Here is a 14,264-nt window from a genome sequence, read left to right on the forward strand (position 1 = left end):
ATAGATGGATTTATTTGCAGTGTTAAAAAGGTAGTCAAAACATAATTCTGAAGTAGCTAGTAAGTAGGTAGGCTATTACGTTATACTATTTATTAGTTTAATGAATCTTAGTATTATAACTTAGTTGACATTTGACAATTAAACTCTGCACTAGCCTGCCCTATGACCATGAGTCATGCTCATGACAACTCAAAATTACCTGTTTTATATTGTGAAGAACGGCTCAGTATTCTCTCAGTTCATATGTCACATCGTTGCACAAGACTGCAATCATATGTGGACAGTAAGTGAGCCGACTGATGCAGTAACTTAACCAACAGTATCAGAAAACCAGCAGGCTACTGTACATCTTGGGTAGCCTACACAAATATGATGATTTTTAAAAAAATCCTCAGCTGATAGAAAAATACTTATTTTCAAAAATGACCGAGCAAGTTGGATCTGCGGTTAGTATCGCATAGCTATGCGCTTGCATTCGGGGGATGGTGGGTTCGAATCCCACCGTCAGCAGCCGATAAGATGGTTTTCCGTAGTTTCCCCATTTTCACACCAGGAAATGCTGGGACTGTACCTTAATTAAGGCCATGGCTGCTACCTTCGTAATCCAAGACCATTCCCATCCTGCGTCGCCGGAAACCTTCGATGTATTAGTGACTAGCATTTTTTTTTTTTTTTCTAAGAAAGGAGTTCATATTATGAAGACCAGATGGCAGCTGCGAGCACTGAATGCTGATGCTGCTGTCTTGCCAGTACATACTACACAGATGCAGTAGAAGCGGTGACTCTAATGTGCCGTGCACTGTATCGATTCAGTAACGTGAACGAAATCAAATGAATTGATTCAGTAAAATGACTCGCATGTCCCATCACTACCGCACAGTACTACAGGGAGTTCCTGGTGCGACAGGTACAACGTGGCGTTCGGGAGAAACGTCCGGATCTTGTGGACAATGCAATAATCCTGTACGACAGTGCAAAACCACATAAAACAGAGTGTGTAGGGCAGCTACTGCAACGTTGGCGATGGGAAGAATTGGAGCACCCACCATACTCTCCCGACATTTTGCCCTGTGACTTTGATCTCATTCGACACCACTATGTGGTAGGCGGTTTGCAACATGAGAGGACATTGCTAATGCTGTGCGCCAACAGGTGACCCGATTCACACATGGTGCAGCAGATGCTGAGGCAGATGGTATTCAGCGCCTCCCACATTGTTGGCAGCATGTGGTGTTAGTAGCAGGGGACTACTTTGAGGGTCTTTAGGCCCAGGTTTGTCACATCAACTTTATGTGTACTGTGTTGTCACTCTTTTGCACTGGGAAGGCCATATTGCCCTGTATACTACCGTAATAAATTAGTGTGTTACGATATTTCAGTGCTATTCATTGTCCACACATGTATTTAACACCTTGTCCTTTTGTCTGTATATGTCACATTTTCCAACCGGACTGGTATCTTCAAGAAAAAAATAGTTGCCATGACTTTTGCCCCAACCTTCGCATTTAACAAAGCCAAGCTTTCCGCCAAATTACATTGGCCTTCATCTGGGCATGTGAAGGTCTGACTCCTACAGTGAGCAAAGAAATTCTTCAAAGGAACATGGAAGTCACAACCATACCAACCACGGGCCCCCTACTAACTGGACTCGGGTATCATCGCGCCTTGCTGTGGTGGTTAGAAGGGAAGTTACTGATTCACTGCCCTCTGTCAACAATTTCTTGAGTGTGTTGCGCTGTGTCATGGTGGTTTTATGCATGTATTTCTGGAGTACAGGTCTCCATGTATTTGGTAACTTGAATTCACTGTTGATGTTATTTGGGCACAGTTCTATCTCTATGGCTTCCCTTACAAGTCGAACATAGGAGACTTTTACAGGCACGATGACCTTCACAAAGAGGATTTCACGGTCTGTACTATAGAAGTGTTATGCTATGGCAGACTGGCTTATAGCATTTTCCGTGGAGGATGAAAGAGTGACATTCTTGACTGACCTGATATGTTCTTTCAGCCTGGTGCTAACAAGCCTTTTTTGTCATGCCAATATTTGAGCAACCACAACCACATGGAACTTCATAGACGCCCGGTGTTTCAAGAGGTAGTTTTTCTTTGACTGGTTGAAACAGGGATTTCATTGACTGTAGGATTTGTTTACTAAAAGTCTCTGTTATTGGTTACACTCAAAACTAGGTTATTTTGTAGGCAGAGCATGTTTTTATTCCATAACTGTCCACATTGAAAATAAATAATGTTACACATTAGTGCAATATCCCATTCAAAAATATCTTCCTCAATCCTACAATTTGGCATGTTTTATTATCTTGATACATGACTTGTAAAAAAATTTCAGATATACTGGCAGCAAAACATTTGCAGAAATTCGGGGGATCAGTTGAGCTATAAACGAGCTTCCTCTGTAGATCATTGGTGGAGTGTTGGCTTCCCTATCCCAAGATCACGGTATCAAATCCAACACAACTAGTCGGAATTTTAAAGGGCGGGAAAAGTTCCTTTCGACACTCCATGTACTCTTTGCCATACAATGTTGCAATGTAAAAGTTCTCTGGTGACATATTTGGTGTTTACCTGACAAAATGAATGAAATGAATTAAAACTCATCCATAGATGCCCAACAGAGATTTGGTTTACTCTGCCATCTAGTAGGCCTGGAGGAAAACGAGACATCAAATTGACAAGCAGGCAACCAGATGGCATTAAAATTAAAATGCCTGCATACGGTAACTGAGGCCATATTATTATTATTATTATTATTATTATTATTATTATTATTATTATTATTATTATTATTATTATTATTATTATAAAACAGACAAAATCAAGAAACTCACAGACACTCAAATCATGCTACAAACCAAGATCAACAGACAGACAATGGGTTAGGTGATTTCAGACAAAGAACGAAAGAGAATGAAGAAGTATTGGGCTGACAGAAAACTGAAAAACCCATTTTATGAAATTGACTTAAGTGGTCCAATGAAGACCATAACATGTAAATAATAATAACAATAATAATAATAATAATAATAATAATAATAATAATAATAATAATAATAATAATAATAATAATATATGTTAATAATCCCAGTAGGCCTATGCAAAGTACTTGGAGGTATGCATTTGCTTTCCTTTGTGCCCATATTTCTTTCATTTTTTTAAATTTTTTTTTTTACTGTGGGCTTCCTTTCTGTCTTCAGGCCAGGTTGTTCCAGTCTTCTTCTTTGGTCTTTCCTCTTGATCAAGTTGCCATTTGTGAATTTTGGATCTGAAGATTACCCTTTTTTGGAAACTTGCTGGTGTAATTCCTACGGGTTTCAAATCAGTTTTGATTCACTAGTCTATTTCATTGTGTTCATTTCAACTTTACTCCTGTTTTCATAGAATTCAACTATTTGTTTCGTAAGTCTATCTGGATGCGTATTATTATTGTTATAGTTGGTATTGTTATTATTGTTATTATCATCATCTATAAATGAGCCCAATTTCTAACTATACCTGCTACCTGGTATTTTGAAACTTATGAGTTGAGACATTCTCCTTGCAACCTCTTTAAAATCTACTACATCTGCCAAGTTGATAATATTAATTGCATATGTTAGTATTCTATTAACATAGTATTGAGCTCATCTGTAGTCATATCATCCCATATTGATACTTCTTGAGTATTGACGGTATTTAGGTATCGAGAGTATCAAGAACCCATCTTTGCTCCCTAGAAATACAGTACATATACTTTATGTTTGCAAACATGGAAATATTATTATACATCATTATGGAGTGTTATGCCTTTCAGTATTCAGTCTGCAAACTTCTGCAAATGACATAAATGCCCCCACAATCCTCTGCTTCCAGTTAGCTCTGTAGCTTCATATTGTTTCATACCAATTTCTTTAAATCACTCACAGTGAGGAGATAAGGGTTAAGTTAGGAATGAATTTGATGAAGGAAGCTCTGCATATGAACCAGCTTTGGTGATGGAGTCGTCAGGCGAATTGAATAGGATAGATTATCTTAATAGATTCGGCAGTAGAGGGTAAGAGAAGCAGAGGAAGATCAAGGTGGCAATGATTAGGCTCAATTTTTATGACCTAAAGATAAGAGATGTTGAAATAAATGAAGCCAGGGAGTTAATTGCAAATAGAGTATTGAGGAGGCACTTAATTAATTCACAGAGACTTTGCAGGCGGAACACTGAAAGGCATAACAGTAGATATATATATTTATATTGTTGATGATTGCTTTTATCGTAGTGTTATCAAGTATGTGCATGGAGTGTGAGATTTGTTTCTGTGTACAGGTAAATATGATGCCCGCATGCGTGTGCTCATTAAACATTTGGCTTGGTTGCTGATGGTGCCACAGCATTTGGTGGATTTGTATGAAGAATCTGTTGTGGAGTGTCTCTCTGATGAAACTACCACACTTTCAGAGTAAGTAATATGTGGTATTGTCCTGAAAAATGTTCAAAATTAAAAATGAATGCATGTCTGCTACCAAGATATAGATTTTAAGCTGGTTTTAGGGACTAGAACTGGAACTGGGAGTACACAGGCTCAGATACTATGAATGAGAAGAGAAGTTGTTTAAAATCCCATTGTCCTCCATTACAGAAACTACTTTCCATGATTCCCCTCGCAGCTTCAGATGAATACATCCCTTTACCTCTATATCTTGGTAGCAGGGAAGAATATTAGATTCAGGAGGTAAAATGGACTATATCGCTATCAACCTATCCAAGATTTTTGATAGAATATATCATGGGAGGCTACCGACAAAAATGAGGGCAATTGGACTAGACGAAAGAGAGATTCAACTTGACAGTTCACCGGAAGTCGCTGGTGGCACCAAGTTGTTAACAAGAATGATGAGCTGATACACAGCACATGCTAGAACATAATTTCACTGAGCCATCCTCATGCTCAGAATAAAATACTTGTTATAAAATCCGAAATAATAGTTATCGCGAATAACAACTTACTTCGGATGAGAATGTGAGATAAAACTTAAACACACCAGTTATTAAGAAGTGAAATACCCAAAGAAAAAATGCATGTTATAAAAACCGAAATAATATAACTATTGAATATAATTACACACGTAGGACAAGAATAGTAACATACGGTATAAAAAAGCACTCTAAAACGGTTAATGAAAAGGTGAATTTTAACGTGAATAATAAATCACTTTGGATAACAATGCGAGAAACAGTGTAAATAAACACTTCATCATCATCATCATCATCATCATCATCGTTTCATCATCATTTCCCAACTTCAGTTTCCCGGGTGTGGTGTACAAGCACTCGCCATCTCCTTATGTCTTCATACATCTTCTGTTCCAGTACATCCTCCCATTTGTGTCCTCTCTCCTCCACATTTGATCTTACAGTCTCTATCCAGCATTTTCTTGGTCTTCCCTGTGGTCTTCTTCCTATGAGATTAAGGTCAAAATATTTTTTGGCAAGTCTTTCCCTGTTCATTCTCATTATGTGCCCATACCACTGAAGTCTGCATTTCTTTATGACACTGGTAATAGGAACCTTGGTATGGAGTAATTTCTCCAACGTAGGGTGTTCTTTTCTGTGGTGAGGAATAAACGTACCTACGGGTAGCGTTTGTTGAAAATAATTTGTTTCTTTACCGTCTTAGAAATCTATTTATTCTTTCAGGGAGTTCCAAGTCTGGATGATCATCCTGCTTGTTCATCAGCAAAGTTTTGTTTTCTTTTACGGTACTCCTGTTGACTTTTGTGGCTTCAGTTGTTTTCTGAACCACTTGAGTAACAGGTAAGAAAGGCACCCCATTATCTGTTTCCCTCTCAAAATATTCCCTCGCATTGCACAACATTTCATGAGATTGGCTCCTGAGAGGAGTCCCGCAACCAAAAGCCTTCTTTTTCTAGGGAACTGCACTCTTAGCATCAGATGTCGACATGATAAAATAATTGCACACGAAGGGCCCTAATAATAATCTCAAGTTGGGTATTACGTATTTAAATACAATACAATAAAATGGGTTTATTTTGTCTGGCAAGATTAAGGCCATTAGGCCCTCTCTTCCATCTAACCAGAAAATACAGTATCTACATGTGCAAAATTGAAACAAATACACTTACAATTGAAACATCTTGCAACTACTAAACAGTACAATATTATGGTAAAAAATAAAAATAGGAAAACATAGGAGAATGATGATGATGATAAAGATGATCATTTACACAATTATGAAATGATTAGCTAATTTCTATTATCCTTGGTAATAACAGTGGGATTATATAAAGTCTATAGTTTGAAGAAGGCTAAATCTACAATATTTCCATAGTATTACTTAGTAGGTAGCGGTGGCAAAGTTGCCTAAAACTAGCAGGTGAGGCTCCTCTGACAGAGACGGGTAGTGCATTCCACTGTCGTGCCGAAGAAATAACAAATGAGTTTGTGTATCGTGTGGTGCAGTGAGGTGGAATAGATAAGAGTGTATCAGATTTTGACCATGTTCCAAAACTGTGATTGGATGAGAGGTGATGAAATTGACTGTACAAGTAGGGAGGTGAGCATGAGGAGAGTATTCGACGAAGAAGGCATAAAGCATGAAGATTACGGCGCTGTTGGAGTTTTAGCCAACCGAGTTCATCGTAGGCAGGTGTAACATGGTCAAAGTAACATAGGTCACATATATAGTGAACACAGGCGTTTTGCGCACGTTGTAGTTTGTTGTTAAGAGTAGCAGTTAGGTCGTTGTACACGGCGTCACAGTAGTCGAAACGAGGTAGTACCGTAGTGCAAATGAGGCGTTCTAAAAGAACTTGAGAAAATATGTTGCGGAATCTTCTAAGTGAGTTAAGTGTCACAAATACTTTCCTGGAGATGCTGGTAACCTGCTGCTTTCAAGAAAGATGTTCATCTATCATAACACCGAGATCTTTGACAGATTCATTGAAATTAATGGTAGGTAGAGTCTTGGTAAAGTGAAGTTGCTTATGGTTTTTGAACAAAGCCGAGGATGTGAAATTATTATAGCTTGAGATTTTACGTTATTTAATCTAAGTCCATGCATGTCAGTCCAGTTACAGATTTCTTGTAAGTCTCTATTGAAATTTTTAATTTCATCCGTTAGTCTTTCCGGTTCACAGTGCAAGTATAATTGTATATCGTCAGCGTACATGTGGTGTCTGCAGCCGTTTACGGACGACGTAATATCATTGATATAGACAGAAAATAGAAGCGGTCCTAGGACAGACCCCTGTGGAACACCAACCTCTACGGATCGCCAGGATGAATATTCGTTATTGTTATTTTTTATACACTGCAGACGACCGCGGAGGTATGAATTCATCCACTGAAGACTGTTTCTCGAGAACTGGAGTTTAAATAGTTTGGAAAGTAGTATGTCTATGTCAACTGAGTCAAAAGCTTTAGAGAAGTCAAGAAGAGTTAAGATGGTAACTTATCTTTTGTTCATCGCATTGTGAATGTTGTCTGTAACCTTAAGTAGTGCAGTACTAGTGCTGTGGTTACGTCAGAAACCAGACTGGTGTTCGTCAAGAATATCGTGTATTTGCAAGTAGTTGGAGACTTGTTGGTGTACAATGAATTCTAGGGCTTTTGAAAGGACCAATAATATGCTTGCAGGTCTTTTGTCAGTTACGTCTTCAGGCAGTGATTTTTTAGCGAGCGGGATGACAACTGCAGCTTTCCATAAGGAGGGATACGTGCCAGTCATTAGTGTATGGTTAAATATGTGAGTTATAGTAGGTAAAATTATGTCAGTTATTGTCTTAATAAGTTCTATTTCTATGTTGTCTCTCCCTTTGGACTTCGATTTTATTCTAAGTATGGCTTGTTTAACTTGCGAGGATGTCACATGTGAAAAGTAAAATTTTTCTCTGTCAGGTGCAGGGGAGTTATAATTTCTGTATAGTGTTCTATGTTTCCTTTCTCTGTCAGTGGTATGTCCGAGAATGGTAAAATATGTATTGAGGGAGTCCAGGGATATGTCAATAGGATGATCGTCTCTTTGAGGTCTAATATATATTACGCTACACTAAAATGTACTTCACACTCTGTATTATCACTAAACAATAATAAAAACACTGCAAAATAAAAATGCAAATACTGCCAAAAGGACAGAGGAGAATAAGCACAGGCAGTAGAACATGGTGACTGAAAACAACAGCCAGGCAACATTGGTATGTACATACATCATGACTGCATGACACGATCTTCATTTCCAAGTTCCATTATTTTATATACAATCGGTTGAGTGCACCACAGTACCAGACTGTGCTTTGCTGTGCATAGAAGGTGTCTGGATACATGTCACAGGACACACAACTTCCATTCTGTAATATGTTGAATATCAGTTTTGCTGTTCTTGACACAATGCTCTTGTCTGTGACTTCAGTGCAGTCATAAGAGATTGAACATGACCATCTTTGAGGTGAGTGCTCTGTGTTTATCCCATGCTAACTGCATGTATGATAGCATATATAGTCCATAAATTGTGTGGAAAGTGGTGTTAAGTATTTAGAAACTAGTGTACGTTAGAAGATGCCTTCAGTCAAGGGTGCACACGAAAGACTGGACACTGGGCGAGTTGGCCGTGTGGTTAGGGGCGTGCAGCTGTGAGCTTACATCCAGGAGATAGTGGGTTTGAATCCCACTGTCAGCAGCCCTGAAGATGGTTTTCTGTGGTTTCCCATTTTCACACCAGGCAAATGCTGGGGCTGAACCTTAATAGGCCACGGTTGCTTCCTTCCTACTCCTAGCCATTTCCTATCCCATCATTGCCATAAGACCTATCTGTGTTGGTGCGACGTAAAGATAAAAAAAATCAAAGGCTGGACAAATTTGAAGCAGCTATGAACAGGTTCGAGGCATGCCTAGAGCTTGTTGATCGCTCCCAAGCCGCCAGTACAGCCAACCCTGCTGGTTACTCCCTAACTTCCTTGGGGTGCGGTTTCATGGAATTTAGGTTCACAATGAGCAGCGAGCTCAAGTTGCTTAGAGAGAAGATAAACAGTCTCGGACATAAATTGGAGAAACATGATGAACTACTGGATGAAGCCGAGCAGTACAGTAGATGAAATTCCTTGCTGATACACAGTATCACCAAGGAGTCAAATGAAAACATTTATAAAAAAAGTGAAGAATATGTTTTGCAAACATCTAAAGCTAGAAGTTTCTATGGAAGGGTTCGACAGAATCCGAGTTGGAAAGCCTCAGAGGACAGCAGCTGAGGTACTATCAGCGGGGAAAAACAGATTACCGTTAAGTTCTCTCGCTACTGGGAATGTGAACGCGTATGGGGTGCTAAGCACAAGCTGAAAGGCATGAAATTGCCGATTCCTAAATTTCTGACAAGGATAAATTCTGAATGAAAAATGTGTCAACACAAGATGGGCATATTGTAATTCTGCTTCCAGACAGCACTAAGAAGATTATTACGACAAATGCGGACTTGAAAACGTTAAAGTTTTAGTAGGATAAACAATAAAAACAATGTTGTTTGTAATTATTATTATTATTATTATTATTATTATTATTATTATTATCGTTATTATTATTATTATTATTATTATTATTATTATTATTATTATTATTATTATTATTATTATTATTATTATTATTATTATTATTATTATTATTATTATTATTATTATTATTATTATTATTATTATTATTATTATAGTGTTCTTGCTATTTGCTTTACGTTGCACTGACATAGATAGGTCTTATGGCGACGATGGGACAGGAAAGGCAAGCAACAGTCAGCTGTCTCATTCTCCAGGAAGTTTTCTTCTTTTAAATAGAATGTATTATTATTTAATAATCTACTTGTTGGAATTTTCAGTTTTCAGCTAGTGAGTTATTGTGCTCCTGGACGTGACCTTAGCTGTGATGGTATCAATTATCCCTCCCACCTGGGCTCTGCCTTCTCAGCAGGTACTCTGTTAAAACAAGCATTGGTGTCCTCTTTATACAGCCTGCAGTGTTACCATATAAATGCTCTTTCTCTTCCAGCACATTATGAACAAAATTCAAGCAATACTAAATGAAAACATATTACATATCCTTTGCATTTCTGAAGCCTGATTGACTCCTAGCATTCCGTCCTCAATGGTTGAATTGATCGATATGATCTGACACGTTTCGATCTGTTGGATGGAAAGTGTGGAGGCTGTACAGCGATTTATTGTGGAAATGACCTAAAGAGCTGAGTGATATGTACATGTTTGTTGAAGTAAATATTAACAGACAAAAGGTGGTGATTTCTCTCATATATAAACTCCCTGGTGTAACAGATATGACCAGATTTGAAATGTATTTACTAGACTTCCAGCCCATTTATGAACAAGTAATTATTATGGTGGACTTTAACTCAAACCTGCTTAATATGACCCATGACAGTAATCATACCTGTTTAATACCTATATGTCCGGCTCCATGGCTAAATGGTTGGTGTAATGGCCTTTGATCATGGGGGTCCCAGGTTCGATTCCCGGCAGGGTCGGGAATTATAACCATCATTGGTTAATTTCGCTGGCATGGGGGCTGGGTGTATGTGTTGTCTTCATCATAATTTCATTCTCATCACGACGCGCGGGTCGCCTGCGGCCGTCAAATCAAAAGACCACCTGGCGAGCCGAACATGTCCTCGGACACTCCCGGCACTAAAAGCCATACATCATTTCATTTCAATACCTATATAACATGACTGTTCTCCTGCTACAACCCATGAATCATGTGTATGCAACTAACCATTCATCACACACATACACACCGATCTCATTACAACGAACAACCAGGTAAAGTAATCACCCATGGCCAAATCCTGGCACCATCCATTATGACCCATGATCTTATATATTTATCCTATTCCCTCAAAGTACCCAAATACAAACCTAAGTACATAACTGTCAGAAACACGAAGGACATGAACTTGGATTACTTGAATTATGATGCTTATCAACTACTGTGGGTTAATATATGAAGTCTAAATGACAGTGGTGGTAAAATTAATTTGTTTAATTCGATGGTAAAGAAATTATATGACAAACAGGCCCCTATACAATGAATAAAGGTTTACATACAATCAGCTTCATGGTCTGTATCGCACTTTAACAGATTAGGTTGTTTCTTTTTTAATTCTCCACCTTGTCGATACATTAGTTGCTTAAGGCAACTTATTGGTTAAAAGTGGTACATGTTTCATATCTAATTAACATCTTCAGCCACATAACACTGTTTAGGTGAAAAATTCATATATTGACAAAGTATCAGTGCTTTGAAAGAAAATGTCCTTAAAATTAGAATAAGATTAAATTATAAAAAAGTGAAGAATGTATTTTGCAAAAGCTAGAAGTTTCCATGGAAGGGTTTGACAGAATCCAAGTTGGAAAACCTCAGAGGACAGCAGCTGAGATACTAGCAGTGGGGAAAAACAGATTATCATTAAGTTCGCTCGCTACTGGGAATGTGAATGTGTATTGCGTGCTGAGCACAAGCTGAAAGGCATGAAATTTAATTAATGGCATTTAATCTTCTTATGCTAATTTTAAGGATATTTTCTCTCAAAGCATTGATACTTTGTCCAATATATGAATTTTTCATCTAAACAGTGTTATGTGCCTGAAGATGTTAATAATATATGAAACATGTACCACCTTTAACCAATAAGTTGCCTTAAGCAACTAAGGTATCAACAAGGTGGGGGAAAAAAACAACTTAGTTGTGAATAAAGGTTTCTCTCCCTTCTTGTCCATGGTTAGATGATGGCCCATCACGACTCATTATTTCGACATTATAAACAAACCCTAGATGACACTGACTTTGAATCTTACCGCATCTTAAAGAATCGCGCAAAACAATTGATCAGAAATAAAAAAATGTAGGTATTTCTGGAAGTTAACTAACAATTTAAAATCTGATCACGATGGGACCAACTTAGGGCCCTGGGAATAGAAAACATCAACGGAGACACACAAATCCTGGCATTCCACTTGACGAACTGAACTACTTTAGTAGAATAAATATTCAACCCACCTCAATTAACTGCACCGACTTACTGCGCTCCCGTCCTGCCAATCCACAATTCACAGTGTCGCAGAAAATCAGGTTAAAAAGGTTTTGTACTCGATTAAATCAAAGGCTACAGGTGTAGATGATATTCCTATTACTTTCATACATAATATTATGGGTGCTGTCCTGCCTATATTGACGCACATACTGAATTACTGTTTACTAAACGGAACTTTCCTACTGTCTCGAAAACACCCAATATAATACTGATACTTAAAAGTTCAGACCCACAGTCATCCTCTGGCTACCATCCTGTGTTCATAATCCTTACACTTTCTAAAGCCTTTGAACGTTTAAAATTTGAGCAAGTTCTGGAATACCTAAATAAAAATGCTCTTTTGGACCCTATGCAATCCAGATTTAAAAAGGGTCACAGTATCACGACTGTACTTTTGAAGGTTACTGAAAACATTAGAAATGCTATGGACAAATGACTATTCACTATACTTATCCTTCTTGACTTCAGTAGTGACTTTGACACTACAGAAATACAGACTACGATAAACAAAATGGAATTACCAAATTTCGACCCAGTTGCGTTAAAGTTTGTAGTTCTTATTTGAGTGACCATCAACAGCGGGTAACAGTAAGCGACAAGGCCTCTAACTGGAAAATGAAATTTAGTGGTACTCCACAGGGTAGTATTCTTGGCCCCTTACTTTTCTGTATTTATATTAATGACGTACCGTCTAAGTTGGGCAAACAACACACATTACTTCCATGCTGACGATCTTCAACTTTATCGACACTGCAAGTCTTCAGACGTAGGTGAAACAATAGAAGGTATTAACAATGGCCTCTGACAACTCAGTTTATATCCACAACAAAATTCCCTTATACTAAATGCCACAAGAACTCCTGCAATCATAATTTTTTTTTTTTTTTTGCTAGGGGCTTTACGTCGCACCGACACAGATAGGTCTTATGGCGACGATGGGATAGGAAAGGCCTAGGAGTTGGAAGGAAGCGTCCGTGGCCTTAATTAAGGTACAGCCCCAGCATTTGCCTGGTGTGAAAATGGGAAACCACGGAAAACCATTTTCAGGGCTGCCGATAGTGGGATTCGAACCTACTATCTCCCGGATGCAACCTGCAATCATAATAGGATCACGAAAATTACTGAGCTGCTTAAACAATGCAGCAATCCCACCTATCACACTGAACAGTAACATTATTCCCTACAGTAAAATGGTTAAAAATCTCTGCATGATTATGAATAAAACACTTGATTGGTATGATCACACAAAAAATCCTATTGAAAGATTTTTGGAGCTCATCACCCTCTTAAATGTAATTCCATACGAGCTAAAGGCCAAACTGATACAGATACTGGTTTTACTTATTTTTTATTATTGTCATGTCGTTTTAGTTGACATGACAAGAGAACAAACACTTCCACAAGCACTAAACTCCTGCCTGTGATTTATTTACAATATCGGTTATGATGTTGATATCACCCCATATTATCAGGCTCTCTCATGGCTGAATGCTGATAAACATCAACAGCTACACATTTTATTGATGGTGTTTAGATTATGAGCTGAAAACCAGCTGCTGTATATTTCTTCTGAATTCACCATTTTATATTCTTTTCACAACTTAAATTCCCGTTCGAGCTCCTTTCTTTCTATTACTGTGCACCTCAAAAATAAAATTAATTGATCATTTGTGGTGACTGGCACCAGATTATGGAATTTCCTGCAAGCTCAGGTCAGAGAAACTAGCTCTTTACCAGGATTTAAGGTCGCCTGCCAAGACTACCTGCTGAGGATTGCTGATTGAATGGTTGAAGTATGAATGTGTGTGTCTACCTGAGGATTAGTTAGATAGTTTTAAGGGTTTTTAATATTAATTAGTTTTAATATTGAATACTTTGTAATTTATTTAAATTCATTTGAAATTCTATTTATTTAGTTTCAACTATTTTAATTATTTCAGCATTATATTTTAGGTTTTAATTAATATATGTTCAAGTGTGAGAGAGAGCCTTGACCTTAACTTTGCCACTGAAAAAGGCACTCATAAATAAATTAATTTGCTTGTGGTGTGAGATGCAACTTTGCAGCACTGCCTTCCTACATCACATTATCAGGGTGTAGAATGAGGTGTGTATATTACATTTGAAAATGTAAGATGTACAAAATCTCAGCATTTACATGTGTAATACTTC

At 37.9% G+C, this 14,264-nt stretch overlaps 1 protein-coding gene across 1 annotated transcript in view; it reads left to right on the forward strand.

Moving 5' to 3' along the window:
- LOC136858525 (transmembrane and coiled-coil domain-containing protein 4) overlaps nt 1-14,264 on the forward strand; it is a 153,772-nt gene that overhangs the window by 49,199 nt on the left and 90,309 nt on the right. The window contains exon 5 of the mRNA XM_067138128.2: nt 4,316-4,448. Within this exon, the coding sequence (XP_066994229.2) occupies nt 4,316-4,448 (133 nt within the window). The remainder of the gene's footprint in view (nt 1-4,315; nt 4,449-14,264) is intronic.

The sequence above is a fragment of the Anabrus simplex genome, chromosome 1, assembly GCF_040414725.1.
Source record: "Anabrus simplex isolate iqAnaSimp1 chromosome 1, ASM4041472v1, whole genome shotgun sequence".
NCBI lineage: Eukaryota > Metazoa > Arthropoda > Insecta > Orthoptera > Tettigoniidae > Anabrus > Anabrus simplex.